Below are 24,655 nucleotides of genomic sequence, written 5' to 3'. Positions count from 1 at the left end.
GAAACGCGTTAGCCATTACGAATTCAAGGGACAACTTACCCTCGGATCCAATTACTGAGGACTGTGTTCCTTATGTGATATGCTTTTAACCAAGAACTCGCTTGTGAGTATTTTTAATCTTTTTACTTTTAAATAAACCAACCAAAGGATAATGCACTAGGCCTGTGCGCCCCTGTGTTTGTTTGTTGTTTACAGTATTTCCAGACTTCCCTGGTCGTGTAAAGGGCAGCAAGGCCGCAGCATTTTTTTCCTGGGTTGTCGCATCCACAGCTCCAGAAACAGTGGAAAGACCTTAACAAGGTGGACTAGTAACTACACCTCTCTGAGCGCAGGGAACTGGTGCTTTCAACCATAACATTTTTTGAAACTCACAGCATCAGCATGTGAAATGAGAAACTCCAATATGAGTCAACTAAACATCTTTTGCCCTGCATCCAGCGCTGAGACACTGATCATGATCATTAAAACAGGACACAACAGATACAATCACTTGGCAGTATATGAAAGCAATAAAGATAAAAACACTTTCTTTACCTTCATCTGCTTCTGTATTGCAACGGAGCAGCATGCAACATGCAAATAAAAACACTTGGTTAGAAAACAGACAGACACAAATGAGCAGTTCTTCAAATTAGAAGAAAAGGCAGGTACAGAATGGGGACAGTGAACAGGTTGCTGAAGCAGGCTGTGCAGGTCAGGACTCTGCGTGTTACTACAACACGCTGACCACAGGTGCTGCCAAATTAGAGGATTACAGAAGGGAAACACTGCAGGGTAAAACAGGCGATTGCATGCTTGGATTTCTTCTCAACCTTTTAGCCACTATCAGCCACTGAGGTTCTTATCGATTTACTAAAGCAACAAATTGGCTAGCCAAGAATAAACCCCAAAAAAAAAAAATTATTTTAAGAGGAGCCTGTTAATTTACTCCTGTCCTATTATATGTGGACACAAATGCAGGACTTTAAATACTGTGTCATATGCAGGGGTTTAGGAAGATAACTGCTATGACAGGGACGAGGGGAAGATGGGGACATCCTTGATCTTATTCTATCATTTAATCATGACAGACATTCTGATTATTATTTCTAGTTACAGTAGGAATGGTTGAAACTTTGAGGGAAAAGGACCCTTTCACAAGGCCACTAGACCTCTAACATGTCTAAACAGAAAATATAATCGTTTTAGGAAAATATATATATTTTTTTGTTTAACACTTTAATAGCAAAAAAAAAAGTGCCTCCATGGCACTGGTTTTGCAAAGCACTCTTTGTTTTCTGTAGGAATGAGCACAGCAGTAGCTTCTGACTTTTGGCAATTCTCCAATTAAAACGTTATATGTACCTTTACATACTAGGAAGTTAGCATTGACCTACTGGATAATCAGGCATCATGTGAAAAATGGAAGAGGAGGAGCAGGTTATCCCATTTGAACACTTTTATGACCGCCTAACATATATGCAAGGCAAAAGGTGCACCAAAGTGGTCACATTATCACAGATCCTTCCCGGGCATTCAAAACTGTTTAATGGACAACTGGGGAGAGCAGGAAGGGGTTAATAAGCTAGCTTTACCCTCAGCCTTTGATTTTCCAAATCATGAAGAGGGAAGAGCTTAGTCCTGCTTCGCTAAAATGTTTTAACTATTATTAAAAAAAAAAAAACTGCATGTTAAGAGCTATCCATAGTCAAAAAGACTCGTAATGACACCTAAATGGTCTTATCTTCACTCCGTTGCGGAAAAGAATTGTGAATGTCCTTCTATTCTACTACTAATAGGGGAAAGACCTCTTCAATGAGGAGTTTAGATCGTATATGAAAGCAGTAGTACGATGAAATTAGCTTTTTTTTCTCCTGGTGTAAAAGGTCCAGTGTAAAAATATTTGCTGTAATAGGCAGCAATAATTTAATTGAACAGCATATCCCTTCAACATGGTTTCCTCTAATGGAAAGTAAATAAAGCACTTCTAAATAATCCCCTTGATACCATCGATTAAAAGATTCCAGTTTACATAAGTATCGCTGTGATAGTTGAGATTATGGGATTTGGCTTCTATTACAGCAAACTTTCTGGATGATTTCACCAGTAAATTGTGTTTTTGTGACCGCAGAAAAAGAAAACTGATTAGTTCAATAGATTAGTAGTTGGGGTCCATTCAGATCTATCCATTCCATTGTTGCGAAACATGAGAATCGGACATGCACCATTTTTTTTTCAACACATTGCACCATAATGCTGGGTAGTGCATTACCGTGTGTCAGGGGTCCGTTGCAATGCATGTGCATCACAGATGAGTATACGTGCTGGGGTGCCATGGACAATGAATAGATCTGCAATATTATAAAGCTAGTGCGTATGTGTGTTACTACAATACACAGCATCGCAACAGCGTGTTTTGGCCCTCAGTAATAGCATGTCAGATACATCTGCATTTTAAAAACAATGGATGAGGACTTAAAGGTTTTATTGAATATATAGGGGGATATTTAAAGCAGGGCTCAAAAGTTAAAGTTCTGAGCTACTAGCCAGGCCTTAAGAGTTTACCTCCAATTCCACCCACTCCTCCCTAATCGATCATACCTATGCCTCCAATTCCACCCCCCCCCCCCCAATCTATCATACCTATGCCTCCAATTCCAACCCCCCCATTCTACCATACCTATTGCCTCCAATCCCAACCCCCCCCCCCCCATCCATAATACCTATTCCTTCAATCCCACCCACCCAATCCATAAAACCTATGCCTCAGAGGCATAGGTACAGTATGATTTACTAAATTCAAACCTATGCCTCCAATTTCAACCCCCTCCAGATCCATTATACCTATGCCTCCAATTCCAACCCCACCCCAAAATCCAGCACATCTATGGTTTAATCCCCCCTACCTCCCAGCGCACCTCTTGTTCAATCCCCAATCATACCAATGCCTTCAACCCCCTCAAACACATGTACTGTACAGGCATCAGCACACACTGAGGGAGGACCAAGAGGGTTTGAGCCAGCCTGCTAAAGACTTCCAGGAGACTTGCACCACCCCACTCCTCAGAAGTGCGGCAGGAGGGGGGGGGGTGGAGAGGGGCGGACCCAGGCGGCTGAAATGTTCACATTGAAATGCTCACGCTGCAAGCCTGTGCGGGGCAGGGGGTCACTGGCTATACATTACCGGGAGGCGGGATGCCTCACAAAAAGGTGGGGGGGTTAGAAGCCCGTATGGAACCCCCAGCACATGGCTGGGGATTCAGACTTTACTGCTAGCCCTGTCCATACTCACCCTCAACATATTTCCAATCCCCAAATGCGAGCAGGTGAATGGAAATTTTGAGGGCTGATTTATAGAACATGTACTGGTGAATATTTTATAGCACATTCCCTGGGAGAACATTCTCCGGCATTTACCAATCACAATTAAAATACTGCGAATGTCAACCAAAGCTCTCAATAGTGGGGTTTTTTTTTATGTTTTATTTTTTTAATTTTTGCAGAGGATGGAACTTAGAGAATTAAATTTAAATATTGTCTTTTCATTTAAATTTTGTTTTTTCATCAGTGTGTATTTATATAATTCTAAAACATACATTATGCAAATATATATGAACAAGGGAGCGGTCGTGTTTACCTATTACATATGCATGCTGTGCTTCCTGTGTAGTAGTAATATATGGCTGTTGTGCTATCAGACCTACAGAAAACACCCTCCCTGCAGCTAACAGAATTTATTTCAGCAGTTAGTGCGTTGGAACATTGACCACACATTTGCAAACACACATATAGCCATTAAGTAAAGAATATTTGAGCCAGCATAGTACAAAATATGAAATTGCAAGTATGTAAAAATAGCCAAATTACAAAGTTACTTTTAGATTAACGGTTTACTAAAAACTCAAAACGTTCAGGGAGTTTATTCAAGGACACAAGGCATAAACCTGAGCTGTCTGCAGTAGATGTGAGCCGGGCGACCAGCAGGGGCCGCCACTGGGCTTTGTATTGGTTTTTATGCCTACACAAAACAATGATGTCTTTATGTCCTACTCCTGAAGGGGGCACTAAAACCCAGTGGTCAGAGATTTAAGATCTCTACTATTCTTCAATACATGGAAGAGAAATGCTGTTCTCCAACAATGCGGCACAGCTCAGAAATTCAGAGAGGAATGTTAAGTTTTTTTTTGGGGGGGGGGTCACACTTTATTTAAAGTTCTGTGAGTGGGGTATTTCTGGAGATCTTATGTATAAAAGCAGCACCTCTGATCAGCACATTACACACACAGGGATAGAAGGTAATTCATGCAGTAATGAGTACAGCGCACTATCACTAGTATTATTCCAAGACTTTTATTATCATTACCTTACTTCAGTCCTTGTAACACATAATGTTTTCAATTCTGTGCAATGAGGATGCTAGTGGAAAAGCCTTTTATTTCAATCAGGCAAGTAAGAGTCATAAAACCATGCAAGGTCATGTTGTCAGCAAAATTAAATGAATGCACACATGCAATCAGAAACAGTGCTACGAAGACAGAAATCTTGATTAAAGCATATCTTTAGCCATTTTTTCTGGTTTGAGATGGAGTGGGGAGGAAATCTAACCCCTGGAGGAGCTAGGAACTTTAAATTATTCACCATTTTAGAAAAAAATGAAAAGGCGAACCAACACAAAACAGCTTTAAAGTAGGGAGCCCTGAGACAGCCCCACTTAGCAGAAAAACCTGACAGGGGTTCTAGCTTTTCCACACTCCATCACAAACTTTGGCGATAGATATCCTTTAATTCACAAACAGTGTAAAGCAGATCAGACATTGGCAGATTTCCCATCGATTATGATGAAAGATGAGATCTGACCATGTGCTTGGTGATCACTAAATACCCAAATATATTGCACACACTTTCTGCTTTTCCTCTAGACATACAAACAGTGCAGGACCAGTCCCTTCTTTGCTTAGGAGACAAGAATGATCCTGATTTGGTTAGGCAGTTTTGTGAGATATTACAACACCTAGCATGTATTTTACAAGAAAGCAGCACTGTCTGAGTTCTGAATTCAGCCGCCACTTTATTTGGACTACTTGGCATACTCACACATTGGACTTGCAAAAAAAGATTTAAAAAAAACTCTACTCTGCAGGGTTTAAAAACAATTTGCACATGTACAATTAAGTCTCAGTGAAAGTTCCTCTATCCTGAGCAATAGGGAAACATTACCACGATGCTCGAATCAGTACCAATTTTCTATTTACAGGTATTTCACATGTTATCACAGATCATAAATAGAGTGTGTCTGTACATTTAGAAAATACACTGTAACTGCCTGTACAATTCAAAGTCTGGCTCAGACTGCCCTCTAGTGGCCTAGAAACCCACAGCATCCTAACTGAAATGCTGTATGTTGGGCATTCATGCCAAGGAGCTGTCAAAGTGCTCCCTGCCAAACTGTGTAAAAGAATCATTAATGGAGATGACTTTGTATTGGTGGACACCGTTTTAAGTACTCAAAGTCTTGACTGCATTCTCCACAAATAATGAAGTTTAAGAAATTGCCTCAAGACTCATGAGTCCAAAAAACTTGTCTGCTGTGCTTAATGCTTATTCTAGCATTGCTGCCAATACAGTTCAGGCAATGGAAATAGTCTGCCATGGACTAAAGCGTCTTTGTACAGAGCTATTTGTAAGAGTTAGCATTTTGTCTGCAGAAAAATCTGGCTCATTGATGCAGCCGAATGGTTGGAAAGCCATACTCCGTGACTGGGCCCAGTGAAAGATGGGAATTTGACATGCTCCATGCTATGCAGAGCAGTGAGTGAAACGCTACAAAGTGGGATCTTCAGCTGAATGACAAAGAAGAAATGCACACAGGTAAAGTACAAAACAAAATCCATCAATAACCAAACTGAATTACCCAGAGCATCTACATCTGAGACTTCAGGGAAGGCAAGGTTACACAGAAATTAAAGTTCAGGTCATTATTATTGTCACTAACCATAAGGTTTTAGTTACACATCACAGTCAGGGAACTGAATCTAAAACTACTATTTCTGCTATGCAGAACATGCAAGAAATTACACAACCTAAGAATAAAAAAGTAATTAAAATAAATTAGACGTCTGGGATTTATGTTTGCCATTCCTCCTTATGGGAGGCAGATGATCAAACTCAGGATCTTTAATTCTCTTTGAAATGCGGTTACAGAATAACAAACAAAACTGGTCACCAACGGGCATTTACAGTTTACATCTCCATTCAAGGATGGTTATAATACTGCGGCCCTACCTCTCAGCGTCTACAGCAGTATCAGGCTGAGTGTCAGACAGTAGGGATGTTTGCCAATAGCACACATAAAAGGGGTTGGTTTACTTAAACTGGAGAGTGCAAAATCTGGTGCAGCTCTGTACAGAAACAAATCAACTTAGTCTTTATTTTTTGTCAAAGCTTAATTGAACAAGCTGAAGTTGGAAGCCAACTGGCTACCATGCACAGCTGCACCAGATTTTGCACTCTCCAGTTTTAGTGAATTGACCCTAAAGTGTCAAATAATAAGGAAGCCAGCAGAAAATACAAAACAATTCCCATCTTTGTTAACTAACATTTTTACATTCCTTCAGCAGCCCATATACAGTATCAAGCAGGAGAATGGTCAGCCTCCATTGGGCCCTTATATCCTAACACTGGGCCACCATCTCGGCTTTAAGAAAAAAGAACAATTGAATGACAGCACACAATTATCTTAGAGAGTTAGGATTGTGCTATTCTAAGTATTCGATTAAAATTTTAACAAATGTCAAATCCTGACAGTTTTTTCTCAAAAATATAAACTTAACTAGACATGTGTCTAATGTTATGAGAAGAATGATTTGAAAGCTTAGTCTGTCCTCTACAAGGACAATCATAATTGTACCTTTGGTGGCTCCAGCTGCCCCTAGGTGGTAAATGGCTCCAAGAATTAACCAGAAGGCCTTTTGTTCATCACCAGAAATTCCCAGGATCTTCATAGCAGCCTGCAGTTTGCTGAACTGTGCTGACTTCTGCTTGTCTTCAGCCTTCGGACAATATGGACAGTATTTATGAGGAGTAAATATTAATTTTAAAGTTATTAAAAGCTCAACTAAAGATTACATCCCCAATATATGCAAAGGGAGAGACATACATAACAGGCATGGAAATGAACAGTATTAATGTAGGTAACACAATGCTAAAAGTGGAACTAAAGGCAATTTAGAACATTTTTTTTCCTTATTTTTCTGTCCCATTGGGGAGATTTCACTTCACTTCCTGTCCTATAGTCACAATAAAAAGGCAAAAGAAATTCCCTCCAAAGTGAGGGAATCCTTGGTTGGCAGCAGTAGTCACCATAACTAGTGTCCTATTGGAAGACTTCCCCTTTATTTCTGTTCTCGTGACAAATCAATTTTAGATTTCCTTTAACGTTCACTTTCGGTGATGACCGTCAACAGGACAAATGGAGAGGGTGAATCTCCCTAATAGGGGCACAGAGAGCAACCGGCACATAACATCTACAAAGGTCCCTCTTTGACCACATTTATCTGCCCCCAGGCTCTGAATTGATAGCCATAACAGGAATTACAGAACACACATGTATGTCTATCCTGCAACTCACTCATATCTCACTATCCTCCAGAATGGCAACAGTGGGACACAGCTGAAGAAAGGACAAGTGAGGGACTAGTGGGAGGAAACCACATGTATTTATTTTTTTCAGCGAATGCACGGTGGATTGCTAAAACCCAGGAACCCATAGGAAATGTAGTTCAAATAGAGTGGAACATGCGACAGGGAATTATAGATACTGCTCACTCTACACTACCAGTGGTGTAGCACAACAACGGACACAAATGAAGTGTGAAAACAACAGTAAGTGGCAGAAAGAGAAAAAAAAAATCACACATAAGAGCCATGGTATACTTTATGTTTAGGAATGATTGATGTAAAAAAAAAAAAAAAAACCTTAACCCCCCCAAGTCCCTAGTGCCTAGCCTGAGGCCCAAAGACCACATAGAGCCCTTTGGTATATGATGTACACCCCTCAAACCTCAGCAGTTGATTAGGGTAATAGCATTGATCTCTACTAGCCTCATGTTACACGTCCCTAGTTTCATATTGTCTTTTGCAGCATATCCCCACCCAAAAATGTAGCATGCCCACACTCTCTGTCCCCCATTTCCTCTATTAGGTCTGCAGTTTATGACAGTCCTCTCAAGCATTACATATATTGAACATTATGTGTGGCCCTTTGGTAATGTCAGGGGACGCATTTGAGGTCTAGCTCCTACGTTGACAGCCACTGCCCTAAGTAGTCTATGGATGGGTATCAGGGGGTCTGTGAGGGGCCGATTAAAAATAACTTTTACACACACTATACAGCCGTTGTCCGAAGAAATGGTTTCCCATTGAAAGAAATTAAAGAAAACACACCCTGCCAATAAATTTGTATCATTATTCTCTACACAACCACCATCTTGTGCTACTCCATAATGGCAAGTGTTAATTCTAATTTTCTAGTAGTAGTGGTAGTAGAAGTTGATTTGAGCAGAATTAAATTGTTTTGTTTAATTTGCACAAGTTGATTATAACACAATGAGTGGCAATCACTTTTTGCATGAAAAGAAGTGAATTTTTTATTAGGTTGCTCACTTTATTTAAACTTTGTGAATTTTTCTATATTTATAAGGCAATCTAATTTCAGTAAAATAAAGTACAAATATTCATTGCATGTCATAATGTGTTCATGTGAATATTACTAGGGAGGAGGTGCATAGCTTTGATCAGATTCTTAAAGGGGTCCGTGACCCAAAAAAGGTTAAGAACCACTGCTTTAAGGAGATTTATGAGAGCATATGTGTCTGCACTGGACACTACCTACCTTGGAAGCAAGGGTAATACCAAACACATTGGTTTCTGCCAAGTGATTGAGGTGAAGCTCTGTCCTGTAAAAAGATAAAATATTAAGCTTAATAGTACTTAACAGGTGAAGCTCTGTCCTGTAAAAAGATAAAATATTAAGTTTAATAGTACTTAACATAACCCAACCACCTGTAACACTGCACCAACCACCCTGATTACCAGGGTCTTACTTAGTTTTTGAGCTGCTCTAAGCATATAAATGATCATGCACACTTTCAAACAGCTCCAAACCGATAGTCAGAAATCATATCACTCGATTCTAATATAAATTAGAAGCAGGACACATTCTTTAAGAAATGACAGCGTTTGTTAATCCTTAAAGTCCACGTTCCCCTTATACAACCTATTAAGAAAGTAGAGGCTAGAGAATTTTATTGGAACTTCAAAGAGTCTTCTGACGTCTCTACCCAGCAATACACCTCTCTTTCTTCAGCTCTGGTGCTACATTCTTTAAAAAGTAGTGGTCCTCCTGATTATTAATATAACCTGGTGTGTAATGATATGATAAGATCGGCATACTAAACATGTTATAGAAGAGGCACTTCTACCATCAATTTAGCATCTGGTAGTATAAGGAGAATAGCCAGCAAGTACTACCAGACCCAGTATGGTCAGAGGAAATAGTTGTCTCTTTCCTCTTCATTACGCAAGTCCAATCATCTTCATCATATGTTTATATACATAACACTATCACAAGGTAGTGTGTGTGGTAGGGTAGCTAAAACTCTTCTAAACCACAGATGCATTGGGGCTCAGAGGAATCTTACAAAATGAAGATGTGGGAAGAGTGTGGTAGCCTGGAAAATGTCTTAAGTAACAGATTGTTTAAAATATGACAAATAGGGCTATACAAAAAGTCAGCCAGAATAATAAAATTTGTATTGCTTTAGATGCTGATGACAAATCACTGAAAACCAAAACAAAAAAATGTATTTTTGAATAAATTAGGGCCACAACATGACATGGATCAAAAAATGATTTTGTTATGTTAGGCAAGGAAAATACAAACAAATACAAACAATCTATACGGATTGTCACGTCCGACAACTAATGAATCTCAGTATCTAGTGAAATCAATTATGTCAGTTGTTCAAGTCATGTACATCAGTGGTCCTCAACTCCGGTCCTCGGGGCCCACTAACAGGCCAGGTTTGCAAGATAACTAAATTACATCACAGGTGATCTCATTTGCTGCTCAGCTCAGTGATTGCAGTATTCTAGTCTGCATTTCCCCAAGGTAATACTTAAAATCTGGCCTGTTAGTGGGCCCTGAGGACCAGGGTTGAGGACCACTGATGTACATAAGCTGTATGCACCCAATGAAAACTGGATGCTGGTTTATCATATATTATTTAATCGTATTGGTACGTTTTCAATTCCTTTATTGTTAAAAATTATTAGGATTACCTAAAGTACTATAATAAAATAAAAATCAAATATTTGAAAGCACCGTGTTTAGATTTTTCCAGATGGCCATACATATTCCATTCTGGACCAACAGCTTTGTAGTGCAAATGCCTACCTAAGCAATCTATTTAGTTTATACCTCCTCAGATAGAGTCTCGCGCTATACGGTTGTTGGAACGGGTGTGCAGTCTTTGTAATCTGATCTTTTTACTTTACTGGTCTCTTTCACAGCACAACTGTAGAATGCTTTGAACAAACTAGTTTGCAGCTTGCCATCTGATGGCTTCAAGTGGTAAATATACAATATTCCTATGTAATAAAATAAAAACAAAGATGACCATCATCTTTAAAGCCTACCACTACTGACATACTTTTGAAAACGTTAGCCAACTAGCCGTTATACTGATCCAGTGGCATCAGCCTAACAAATCATAGAGACAATTATTTCTGATTTGTCCCTGATATCAATTTGTTACATGCATGCCCAAGATCAGTGTTTGTACTGAAAGGTGGCATTTATAAACTGGTTTAAATACCTTCCGAACCCGAAGTCCTATGGTCTGTTCTAGTAGCAATCATCTCTTCTTAATGTTTTTGAAGGGGAGGGGGGGCACACTTTTTTATTTAATAACAGTTGCGAGAACAATGGCAGCAGGTAATAAAAAAAAAACCAGAGGTCAGTCTTCAGGAGTGCTTTGTGGATGATGATCAGTGTGTATTACCTGCTCACAGCACAGTGCTGCAAAAAATTCTGATGCTTTAGAAGTACGAATTAACATGAAAAAAAAAAAAAAAAGGTGGCGGTGATAAAAAAAAAAAAAAAAAAAAAACACAAGCTCAACAAATAACAAATATCTGCCTCATGAATCATTTTGAAAATAAGCAGACTAAACAGAAGAGCCGAGCACAGTTATGGTTTCATTCGCGTACCGCAGAGTGCTGTCTGCTCCAGCCAAGAGGTAGTAGAAAATATTGAAGGAAGCTTCATTTTCTGGACGTCTGGCCACTCTGAGTTTCTCCAAAAGCATCGTCTGAAACCCAAAAATAGACATAAAAATAAAGTGAGCAGGACAACAAATCAAGGCAACAAAAACATTATTGATCTGCCAAAAACAGGGCTTTCAGTGCAGAGCAGAAAGAAAAAAATGTGCCAATAGTGACTGCCGAAAACGCCTTTTACCACAATTTTACCTTGCTTATGGGTGTGTTTTTCATAGACCTTGTGACTCATAAAATGCATCACAAATGCAACACGGGTGATTTTTGATGCATTTTTGATGCATTCTTGCTGCGTTTTCAATGCATTTCAGCAAGCAGGATTTTTAACACTGCTTCAAAAAGGTGCCGATAATGTCCAAAAATAAATTCATATTTATTTAAATTTATGATATCACAAAAGTCAAATCTAATACAATCATCTATAAAAATATATTTAAAAAAAAAACAAAAAACAAGTGCTATCCTGAATTTTCGAATTAGGTGCACCACTAAAAACAAAACCTAGTTTTAGATCTCAAAAAACCAAATGCTCATTTTTTTTTTCCAAGTGAATAAGCAGTTCTTTTTCTCTAGTTTTAAGTTTCTTTTGTTACAGTCATTTCTACCAACTACTGCCAGCTTGTGGATTCTACTTCCTATACGGCTATTGCTTTCAATAAAATAAAATAAAAAGGTACAGTGGTGTAGTGGTTAGCAGTTTCACCTAGCAGCAAGAGGTTCGCTGGTTCGAATCCCAACCACGACACTACCTGCCTGGAGTTTGCATGTTCTCCCTGTGCCTGCGTGGGATTCCTCCGGGTACTCCGGTTTCCTCCCACATTCCAAAGACATGCTGGTAGGTTAATTGGATCCTGTATAAAAAAAATTGGTGTATGTATGCAAGTTAGGGACCTTAGATTGTAAGATCCTTGAGGGCAGGGACTGATGTGAATGTGCAATGTATATGTAAAGCGCTGCGTAAATTGACAGCGCTATATAAGTACCTGAAATAAAAAAAATAATCCTGTACAAGATACTTCTCACCAGAGTAGATGCAGCAGCTTACAAAGTCGCCTTCTAACAAGCAACCCAGAAAAAGGCGACATTTTGACAGAAACCAAATGTTGCCATTCATATGACTTGGAAGCCTGGACCTACAAACAATGATCGTGTAGGTCAATGCAGCTTGCAGCCATGCTCTATGATCCTTACAATTTATTATATACACCTATTTTACCTAAATGGAAGAATAATTTGAGTGTGTTCTGTTCTACAATATTACACAATAATGCCATGTAAACTACACATACATCTGCATCTTAGCAGAGATCAGTTATGGAAAACCTTCCACATACAACGCATGATGGATAAATGATTACTATGAGGCAGATTACATCATTAAAAAATAGCTTCTTGTACATAAAGTAAGCCAGGATCAGTGGCGCTACATCCTCCAAACTGCATGTGTCACTTAGTCTACCCAAAACTGAACTTTAGGAAGGTGCTACGGAATTAGACCCTCTGACATTTCTAATCTCTTGGGGCCTTAATGCATGAGATCTCTGCACTAGTCCTTAAGTCTTTAAACTTCAAACTAGATTTTTATTCAATATACAAAAGAACAAGCTGGAATATTCAAATGCTGATGTGAACAGCTGAAATTTGCAGATGGACAAAGACAGAGTTAGGCAAAAACAAAGACCAATATGAACTTGACACTTCAGCACTCCGAATTCATAAGGAAGCCTGCCATAATATGTGCCAATGTAATGAACACTGTGCAACTCGGACTGGATGGTGATAGCAGTGCGGCCCTCCTCCGATCAGGGAATTATGTACTGTATAAACAGATAACAAAAGGGAGCGAATACCTAGTGCATCTCTAGCACTTTATTAAAAAATACAAATTATACCCACAAACCACAATAGTATAATAACATTTCAAGATTACAGAATCTAGAAGTCTGCTCCCTGACCTCATGTAAATACATGGATTTTGGGGGACTGGCTACCTTCCTCAGAGCAATGGCTAATAGACCCCCTCCATCTGAACCTCCCTAAATATAGGAGATTCAAAAGCCCTGCCCAACTTTTTCACCTCGCCCTCCCCTTCCTTAGGGGGAGGTGGGCAGGGCTTCTGAATATCCTTTATTTAGGGAGGTTCAGATGGGGGGGTCCATTAGTCATGGCTCTGAAGGAGGCAGCCAGTCACCCAAAATGCATCAACCAGTTTCGTCATCTGTGTAATTCCATGAGGTTGGAGGGCGGACTTCTGGAAGTTCTGGTAATTTTGACATGCTATCATTCCATTGTGGTCTGTGAGTATAATTCGTATCTTTAAATAAAGTGTTGGAGATAATGCACTAGGGGTGGCCGGGGTGTTTTCACCCTTTTGTTCTTTCCTGTAAAGACAGAATTATGAACTATAGAAGGCAGAGCTTGTTGTTAGGAGAACCAAGGCACCACCAAATATCACTTTTGGGTATCACTTGGGTTAAAATGTTCTTAAAAAACAAAAAACAAACATACTATGGGTGACATCATCTTCTGCACCTCAATGTTCCCAGTATCAGACCTGCCTATATAGAGCTAGCACATGAAATTTACTCAGGCCTGGAGCATCATCAATAACATACGAACTTTAGGAGTACGGAGGCAAATGTATTTTTCACAATGCCAACCCATCCACTTGCTCCAATCCCTGCATTTAAGACTTATGTAGAGCTGTCCCTTAGTGACCTTGAAATCCACAATTGTACACTTTCTTCTGTTCAATTTTTGCATTTGTATAGGAAAATACACATTTATCACTGAAAAGTGCAAAACAGCTGGCCTTCCTAAAGGATATCTGAGCAAGTGAAAATGGGTTAATTTTGTTCTCGATAAACCAGCAACATCCTGCAGTTGTAAGCTTGTAAAATTTGTTTTCTTGTAGGAAATTAATTCACAGTCTTGTGCACTTATGAAAAGCTACTTAGTATCCAATGTTAATCCTTTCCATGCTGAAGGCTAAAATCACACACCACACCGGCTTACAAATCTAAAGACATTTTCCACGCTTACTTGTAGGTTTTATAAGCTCTCAATGGTAACCTGAGGCACCCAGAGGTATATTTGAGCATTTCCTCTCACCTGTATGGAAGCAGATGCCACCTGTCCAGCCTGGTCAAAGTCAAGAGAAATGATCTGTGAAAAGCGTGTGGCATTTCCGTTTAAGTTGGTACCGCTGTTGCCGAAAGCCTCCAAGATCGTGTACACGGCTTGCCACTTCTCAGCTGTAAAAAAAAATAAAGAACACCGTGCTTAGGTTTTACCAGGAAAGATTCCAAGCTGCACTGCAACTTTCTAAGGGGACTTAAAGCAGGCCTTAAAGTAGACCTTAACCCATGAACACATTTTCTTCCTGGTTCCTCCCCCTTTCCTCTTCCACAACTGGATAATGTTGCCTCCAGTATTAGCAATAATTGCTATGTTTTGTGCCACTCCGCAGCACTTCCTCCTTTTTCGCCTAGGCGAGAATGACACTGGATGACAAAAAATACCAAAGAAACATTCCCAGCTTACTAACCAGCCAGCCTGCAACAAACCGAATTGTCCTGCCCAACAGTTCACATTAAAACAAGGGATTTCATTTGCACACATTTGCAAATATATACGTGAGCATATTCACTTTAAAGCACACTAGTGTACTGCAGTTTTAACTCTTAACTTACCTTTAGTCTTAACTATAAATTTTGAGAGTCTCCAAAGTAGGAGTACATCTATAATGATGGATAGAATAAAAAGCAGATATGCCTGAAGGAAGCCCACCCCTCCTTAAAGGTATAGGGATTCACTGGACACCCAGCAAAATCACAATGGCGGCAAAGGTAACCAGTGTGTCCCCTCACCAATTCACAAACAAATGGCAACCACCCCAGCCTTTACCTGGACTTTGCAGCAAGGAGCACATGGAAGGGCGATGCATGTGAAAAAACAACAAAAGGAAAATTTCCAGCTCACTTACCAACCAGCCTGCAACAAACCAAATTTTCCTGTCTAACAGTTCACGTTAAAACCAGGGGTTTAAGACACGGCAACACTAAGAATATATCTTTAATTAGTTATTTGTACTTTATGATGTATGTGGAAGCTCAGACTACAGAGATGTGTAAGTCACCAGATGCCTCCTAACCTGCCAAATAACACACTTGTTGCTTTGTTCTTCCTGAATAATGTTATTTGTACAATGTTTTTCTACTGAGTGTCTGTGGTGTACTCCTTTTCTTAAATAAAGAATGTAAAAAAAACAAAATGGCTGTCATTTGAACACATTTGCAAATATGTTCATAAGCTGCGGGGTAACTTCACGGCACCCCAGTGTACTGCAGTCCTAGACAGGACCATTCATTTTGTTGCAGGCTGGTTGGTTAGTAAGCTGGGAGTTTTTCTTTGTTTTCTGACATGCGTCACCCTTCCATGTGCCCCTTGCTGCAAAGGCCAGTTATAGGTTGGGGTGGTTGCCATTTGTTTTTTCTGAAAATGTTATAGCAGAAGGTAGCATGGTCCAATGCCATTCTCAGTACAGAGTGTTTTTCTGAAAAGCGCATGAGGCACATCTGTACAAGGTCTTACCAGAAACAAATGGTGTGTGCACACATGCGCGAATACACTTGGGGAGGGGGAAGCAACACCAGCAAATATGTGTACTGCAGTGCAAGGAGCATGCTGATAGGAGGAGAGAGAGTAGAGTGACAATGATGACCTCATCAGTTCGCTGTCCTGTTACTTTACTGCAGCAGAAAAAAAATCAGGTCTCCTCCCCTGGCAGACAGGGCTGTGTGGTATAACAGAGCTGTGTAAATCTCAGAACTAGATGGACAGAAACACACATCCTTTTGAAGCTTTAATCTTTTTCACTGTACTGAAACCACACAGACCAGATTTGGGACTGTTTGACACACAAACTATCTTTGCACCATATTACTTTATGTTCGATGTAATATCAGCCAAAAGGCAACGATAAAACAGCAGCTCTTGGACTACTAGAGTGGATTATTCTATGGGACTACTAGAAAAGATGGGTTTAATTTACTAAAGGAGTAGAAGCCATTTACTTTGCAAAGTTAATCTTAGTGAATTAAGTGAAGCAGTGTTTGCTTTTAATACCAAATCCCATACCAGCAAAAATCCTGTTTTTTCACTTTTCTCACATATGATCAGGTATTTACATTGAGCTCAACTTCAATGTATTCACTGTCATTCACATTAAGGGTGCTTCACATCATTACAAACTGCAGAAAGTCTATTTTCACTCACACAGACCCAGTGTGGTAGACTTGCAGGAATTCAGGATAATGTGCAGCGGCTTCAGCCATAATATTATGAGCTGTTCCGAGCCATCCCTCTTTCCTCTGGATTTCCTGTGGGGCTAGTGCATATCCCTATGTGCCCTTATGGGTTCCCCCTCTTCTGACCCCCCCCCACCCCCCCCCCCCGGCTTCATATGGTTGTGCTTGGCTAGTTCAGTTGCCATAAAGGATCCATTCATCCACCATCCATGCATGTCCCCCATATCCGCCATAGGGGAACGTCTGCGGTGTCCTTGCTCTGGCTCTGCGTGTTGGTCTATAGATAATCTCCTCCTGAAGAAGCAAGCAGTAGAACCCCGCAAAACATATGGAGGAACGCATAACTATTGAAGACCCTCTATACCTCTTGCCCCCATTCTGGAGTATATTAAGTACTAGTGAAACACCTGTATAGACAGTTGTTATTATAAATAATGTTTTCGGTATGAACATTGTAAAGTATATTCCTATCTGTACAGTAAAACCTTGGATTGAGAGCGTTTTGCAGGACAAGCAAAATGATTTAATACATTTTGATTTGATAAACAAGCGATGTCTTGATATTCAAGTAGCATCATGTCAGAATTGAGTAAAAAAAAAAAAAGAGAGGAGAGACGCTTCTAAGTGTATCAATATGGTTACATTTAACCAGGAACAACATTTAGCAACTCACATGGTTGACAATTAAAAGAGATGCATCTAAGTATGCAGGCATCTGGGGTAAAGCTGTCCACATAGACAATCATCTGCACCGCCATCGACGTCATCCCTTCCACACTGCGCTCCATGAGCGCTTCAAGCCTCGCTTTCAGATCGCTCTACTGCAGGGTGGTCTTCCCGGTCATGACTGCAGGCTGACAGCGGTGAGAGCCGGCGGTGCGGAGGATTGTCTATGTGGACAGCTTTACTCCAAACGCCTGCATACTTAGATGTGCCTGTTTTAATCGTCAACCATTTGAGTTGCTAAATATTGTACCTTCATTAAATTTAAACATATTGCTACACTTAGAGGCGCCTCTCTTCTCTTATATACTCTGTAGCTTCTGCTGGATTTTGCTTCTAATCCCATTGTGGAGGCTGTCATTTGTGGATGGACACAACCCATCACATTGCTATAATCTTTTTATATGGACTATAAACTGAAGGAATTATGAATAAATGGTTGTGAAACGAATCATCTGAGTTTCCATTATTTTTTATGGAGATTTGATTGCTTTGATATAAGAGTGCTTTGGATTACAAGCATGTTTCCGGAACAAATTATGCTGGCAATCCAAGGTTTAATGTATTTGGATATCCTCTCCTACTATTTTGCATAAATAAAAAAAAATTATTTTTTTCTATGCATATCCAGTTCAATCGGTACTGAGAAACGTCCATTTTTTTTTCCCCCTTCTGGAGACTATTAGGGAAATCCTCTCCATCCTCATTTTATAATTATTTGGAGAATGGCACCCTTATCCTCCTGAATTCAATGTAGTCAGAGGCCTTATTTCATTTGAAGGGATATAAAGAAACCTTAACAGAGCCTGCATATCTACTTTATAGAATTCTAGAATTTCAAACTATACACAAAGGTTTTGCAAGCCTTAACATGCATTGATAAAATTTACATTTACATTAAGCTTATCTATACTAATCTAAAAAAAGACTACAGATTTCAGGTAAAGCATATAGTGTTACATAGAGTATTACATTGGCAAATTTAAAAGCCCTTCTTAAAAAATATATATATATATATTTATATTTATTTACACATATACACACACACATCTTTGTAGCTAGGACTAAATAATACAGTATTGCCACACTTCTAATGAAATAGTGCCACCCAGTGGTTAGGAAATATACTGCAAGCTCAAGAGGGTACCAGAAAATCTAATACTTATTGTGTGTTCTACTGGAGAGAATGCTCCAAAACTGTGCTCGGAATCATGGAACATTACACCTGCATTTTCACAGGCTGATGTTTAGAGACAAAAGAATACCAGCACGAAGATTTGGGGGGTGGGGGGTGAGGAAGCTTGTGTCTTCTGAGTCAGTTTACATTTAACTTTCATTTGGGATTACAGTGTGCTTTTTTTCAGTAGGCAATATCGCATTCAACTGTAAAATCCTCTCTTTATTGTATATATGATCAACTCTATTATTTTTAAAGTAAACTGAACCAAATCACTAAAATCTAAAGCTTCAAAGTGGAAGAAAAGATTAAATATAAGTATTCTTAAAAATGTTAAATTCTACCTAACCTGTATAGATGATCTATTTTTAATCCACTCCAGTCCGCTCACGTGATCCTGCAGCCCTTGGTAAGGGAGCACTCCCTCCTGTCCCTTGCAGCAGTTCCTCAATGACACAGGGGAGCCAGAGCTGCGGGATTACATGGACAGGAGCGAACGAAAATCAGGTAATTCTACAGATCTTTTTAGTACAAGTTAGGCAGGATAGATACCTAAAAACAGGTATAGTTTGACTTTTCTTCCAATTTAAGCTTTAACATGGTAACGGTATTTCAGAAGTTTTCTACAGTTTTAAATCAGCAGATTTCAAAGAAACAATTCTTGATGATCCTGCCATAAAGTCCTTTATTCATGTACTTCCTTTTTATGAGGTGAAAACAGTTTCCTTGTGGTGCTTCTGTATCGAAAACCTTGTTACATGCGGCTTTTTTGAAAATACATTTGACCACACCAACACACTGCAAAGAAATGGTACACTGTTGTCACTGTTAAGAGGCCAATCCAATACAATGATACTGTATGTAGTGGATGCTGGAACGAGTGTATACAGACAAGAAGAAAATGATAAAGGCTTGCGGAAAGCAGCAGTATTGAGATGCAAACGAGGACAAAAAAATGTCTTTGTAAACTATATTGGAATTTATGGGGTAAAAAATGACAGTTGTTTAGGACACACAGCGCTTTAGCACACTAAGGGGTTGATTTACTAAAACTGGTGTACAAAATCTTGTGCAGCTGTGCACGGTAGCCAATCAGCTAACTTGTTCAATTAAAAAAAAAAACTAGGAAGCTGATTGGTTTCTATGCACAGCTGCACCTGATTTTTGACTTTCAAATTTTAGTAAATCCACCAATATGTCATTCATTTAGTTTGATGGGCTTTTTTTAACCTGGCTAACTACGTTTAGATGTTTTCCTAATGCTGGATTAACTATACCCAATAAGAGCATGGAACATTAGATATATCCACTAGTTAGGCAATACCTGACAGAATCTTTCCTGTGCTGCCGGATACAGTAGCCAGATACTGGATAAGGTGCTGACAGCTTGTGGTCTTGCCAGAACCACTACTTCCCAGTAAGACAATGGACTGGTCCTGACGAGTCATAAGCATATTCCAGTATGCAGCTTGGGCCACGCCATAAATATGAGGAGACGTGTCTTCCCTTCGACATCCTTTGAACATATGCATCACCTGGAAGAGGAGAAAGTTTTAGTTTAGTTCAGAGGAGAGCAAACTAAGTAGTATGGCTGGACAAGATTAATATGGCAGTAAAATGAACAGTGATATAGGGCTTGGCAGTCGCTTCCTTCCCTTTTTCCTCACAAACAATGAAAATGATCCTTTTAATATGCTTATAAGGAGAACACTAGTAACTTTGAGTTCCAGCAAAGAGAAGAAGACAGGCAAATCAATAAATGTCTCAAGTAAGCTGCAAGGAACACTAACAGGAAGTGGTGTCACCACTTCAGAGATACCTCCACATGGAGCCTAGGGATCGAGGAAGCTCTTGTGTAATATGAGGACATGCCAGACTTATAAACACCTCTTATTATGGACCGCCATTAGTTGGTGAAAATCGTTTGGATATTAAACCTGTAAAAGGTTTTCCCTGTCTTGCTGGCTATGTGATTACTTGTCAGTCATCTGGTGGTCAATACATAATAAAAAAAAAAAAACTAGTTCAGTGTAATGCCGGCCCATGCAGTTGCTTCTACCTAATAGAAAGTACACAGGCACTGCTCCTGTTAACTCCACTTTGAATTGCCTCCGCACTCCAAATTGAAAGGAAATCCAATGAACTTTATTGATGTAAATTGATGTAAATCCATCATAAAGAAAAACAAAAAAAAAAAACACAGCAGGCATCAAAACGCAAACAGACGGAGAACAAGATGTTAACGCATTTAACACAACCTGCACCTAAGTGCAGGTTGTGTGAAACGCATTAAGGGATAAGTTCACCTTTGGGAACACGTTGCATGTTCCACCCATTTTTAGGGTTGTTCCTGCTCCTACGGCCTCCCCTGATTGCCCTCTCTGTTCCTGCTCCTACGGCCACCCCTGATTGCCCTCCCTGCACCTGCTATCACGATTTGAAAAGAGTTCTGTGAATGAATGAAGTACAAGTACAGACAGCCTTTGCTGCTGACAGCTTGGAATTACCAATGAACTACCAGGGCGCTTGAGCACTCTAGGTAGTTAAAGCGGAGTTCCGGCCTCAAATACCTTTTTTAACTAAAAATACCTCTATAATACTAATCCATCGCCCCCTTTACAGAACCGCTATTCTCATACATACAAGGTGTATAGTATTGGATTTTAGTCAAAATCTTACTTTTAAAAACGCTGTCTGGGCGCGGCCATCTTGGATGTGGGCATCTGAAGCCGCAGTGTAATCTGCTGTGTCCTTCCTGATTCCAGGGAGTGTTCTGGGAGTTCTTCCTGATTCCAGCCTCCTGGGAGTGATGACAAAAAGCTCCCAGGATGCAATGCAAAGGCGGAAGTGAGGACGGTGGCCGTGGCCACAGAGAGGGGAGAAGGAGGAAGTACAATCAAAAATGCCCTGAATATAAGGTAAGGGACCCCCGAAAAAAATTGAAAATGCCCAATTGTTGATCAGCATAGCGAGCACTCCAGGAATCAATAAAGTTGCAAAATAGGAAAACTCAATTAAAGCGGAGTTCCGGCCTGTCATTGTGTAACTGCCTGCCCATATGAGGTATGAGCAGACAACTTACACTGGCAGTCTGCAAAAGCCGTGCATTGCACCTGTGATTTGCCAATCATAGATGCAGTGCTTTCCAGGCTCCAAAAAAAAAAAAAATCAGTTAATGCACATTTCTTTTTTTACCTGCAAAAAAATATGCATTTCTTTTTTAAAGCAAACATCCTTAAAACATCTTGTTTCCTGCCGGTTTGTGCTGTGAAGTCCACTATGGTTTTTTCATAACAAATTTACATCAATAAATTTTGTTGAATTTCCTGTCAATTTGATTTGGGGTCAACCTCTGTGCATATTTGGGACTGCTTTTACATACCTTACTCTCCCTCCCCCCCCCCCCTCCATACTGAGCTCCCAGGAAAAAAGAAGTTATATACTTAGTACTTTCAGTTATGGGGGAGAACGAGGCTCACTCCCCTTCCAAGGCTATCACACATACTAATTAATCAGAGGTTTTACTTCTGTAAAATTCTCAAAAGGATGTTCCGAATTAAATTCATGCCATGAGCAACACAGGCGGTCCCCGGGTTACAAACAAGATAGGGACTGTAGGTTTGTTCTTAAGTCAAATTTGTTTGTAAGTCGGAACAGGTACATTTTTAAGGTATTAGCTGCAAGTACACCATTGCAAGTACAACATTTTAAGTACAGTGAAGAGATATTGCAGGAGATAGTCAAGAGGTAGGCTGGAAGGTGGAAAAAAGAAAAAAAAATAAAAAAAAAAAAAGGTAAGATTTGTTTGACTTAAATTTATAATTTTTTTTTTCTCCTCTTTAAAATGGCAGACTTGGTTCAGTGCAGGAATTGTTGTGCATTTATTTCATGTTCCACTCTTTGGAGATTCGGATGCTGTCAGATCTGTAGACAATTCTCCTTACTGCAGCAGGAAATTGCATTTTTGAAATCAGAGATATTTAAATTATCTGTTAAACAAACTCCAGCTGGGACTGCTGCAATGCCACTGCCACAGAGGACCCCCAGAAATGGCAGATGGGTTACTGTAGGTTCTGGAAGACTTAAAGTGGTGGATAGAAGACATGTCCCACAGTCGGTGGTTCTCCATAATTCATTTGCAACACTCTCAGAATGTAAGGACAACATGGATATGGACTCAAGCACAGAGGGTGAGAAACCATCGACTCCTATGTCTAATGTATGCAAGACTGCAGCCAAGGACAAAAAAGATAAAGTGAAGTCTCAAAGGAAGCAGCTGTTGCTGGGTGATTCAATCATAAGAAGTGTGGAGCTTAAAGAAAATGGTTTTGTGAGATGTCTCCCTGGTGCTACTGCTAGACGAGATAGAAGACGTATTATTAATATTGTTAAGCAAGCAAAGCAGGAAGGGGACGTGGATGTTCTTGTCCATCTAGGGACAAATGACCTGGCTTGCAATGAAGTGTCAGAGGTGAAAAAATATTTTATCACACTTGGTAATGACGTACAGGATTTTGCATCCACAATTTCATTTTCTGAAGTTCTGCCTGTGCATAATGTTCAGAATGATAGGCAGAGGCTTAGTAAATGGTGTCAAGAGCGAGGATTTGGCTTTGTTTCTCATGATAGCTCTTCTTGGAATAGAAAGGAACTGTACAAAAAAGATGGTTTGCATCTTTCTCTCAAAAGGAACAAATGTACTTAGTGAACAACTCCAAGAATTTGCGAAAGAGTATTTAAACTAGGAAGGGGGGGCAAAAGAGTAGAAATACAAGAGTCCAATTGCCCCCCGAAACAATGCCAGAACAGGTCAGAAGCACAGAGGTTAAGAAATGATAAGCTCAGAGTCCTGTCCACAAATGCTCGCAGTTTAGGTAAAAAAATCAATGAACTTGGGTCAATAATGGCATCTGAGAATGTAGATTTAGTGGCTGTTACGGAGACATGGTTTAATGAAAGAAATGACTGGGACATAACCATACCAGGATACTCTTTATACAGAAGAGACAGAGAAGGCAAGAAAGGAGGAGGAGTGGCCCTGTATGTGAAAGATAGCATTAAATCTAACCTAATACAAGTTGGTGAGGCCAACATAGAGTCAGTTTGGGTTACGTTGCAGTTTGCTAATCATGCAGTAACTCGTGTAGGTGTGATATATAGACCACCTGGTCAAGTCAAAGAACTAGATGATCTACTAGTTGAAGAAATAGCTAAAAAGACAATGAAAGGAGAAGTTATCATTATGGGAGATTTCAATCTTCCAGATATAAACTGGAAAACCAAAAAAGCAAGTTCTACCAGGAGTACAGATATTCTAAATTCCCTACTGGGGTTGTCTCTGCAACAAGTGGTTGAGGAGCCAACCCGGAGGGAGGCCATTTTGGATTTGGTATTCACAAATGGGGATTCGGTATATGATGTCATTGTAGGCGAAACCTTGGGATCTAGTGATCACCAGTCAGTGTGGTTTAATATAAGAACTGTGAAAGAGTCACACCACACAAAAACAAAAGTTTTAGATTTTAGAAAAACAGACTTTTCAAAAATGAAATTAGTCATAAATGAGTCCTTATCAGACTGGAACGGATTACATGGAGTCCAGGAGAAATGGGACTACTTAAAAGGTGCATTATTGAAGGCAACAGAAAATTGCATTAGACTTGTCAGTAAAACCAAAAAAAGGAAGAGACCACTGTGGTACTCAGCAGAAGTGGCCCAAATCATTAAAAATAAAAAGCTAGCATTTTGTAATTATAAAAAAACCCAGAGCAATGAAGATAAGGAAATCTACAAGATTAGGCAGAAAGAGGCCAAGCAAGTTATAAGAACTTCTAAAGCGCAGGCAGAAGAAAAACTAGCTCAGTCTATGAAAAAGGGGGATAAGACATTCTTCAGATATATAAATGAAAAAAGGAAATTAAAACAAGGAATAACTAAATTAAAAACAAAGGACGGAAGGTATTAGAGCTGCACGATTCTGGCCAAAATGAGAATCACGATTTTTTAGCTTGGAATAAAGATCACGATTCTCTCACGATTCTCTGTGTAACAAAAAAAAATTGGGATAACTTTACTGTTACGTTTTTTTTTTTTATTCATTAAAGTTTATTAATTGCGTTTGAAAGACTGC

At 39.6% G+C, this 24,655-nt stretch overlaps 1 protein-coding gene across 7 annotated transcripts in view; it reads right to left on the bottom strand.

Moving 5' to 3' along the window:
- MYO18A (myosin XVIIIA) overlaps window positions 1-24,655 on the bottom strand; it is a 572,782-nt gene that overhangs the window by 301,888 nt on the left and 246,239 nt on the right. For all 7 annotated transcript variants that reach the window (XM_082245147.1, XM_082245143.1, XM_082245145.1 and 4 more), the window contains 5 exons: window positions 19,850-20,060; window positions 14,428-14,570; window positions 11,248-11,348; window positions 8,870-8,933; window positions 6,887-7,028 (listed from right to left, as the gene is read on the bottom strand). In XM_082245147.1, the coding sequence (XP_082101273.1) occupies window positions 6,887-7,028; window positions 8,870-8,933; window positions 11,248-11,348; window positions 14,428-14,570; window positions 19,850-20,060 (661 nt within the window). The remainder of the gene's footprint in view (window positions 1-6,886; window positions 7,029-8,869; window positions 8,934-11,247; window positions 11,349-14,427; window positions 14,571-19,849; window positions 20,061-24,655) is intronic.

Source organism: Pelophylax lessonae (assembly GCF_965119305.1).
Source record: "Pelophylax lessonae genome assembly, chromosome: 2".
Classification (NCBI taxonomy): domain Eukaryota; kingdom Metazoa; phylum Chordata; class Amphibia; order Anura; family Ranidae; genus Pelophylax; species Pelophylax lessonae.
Note: the sequence above shows the minus strand (reverse complement) of the source record. Positions and strands in the feature narration are given on the sequence as shown.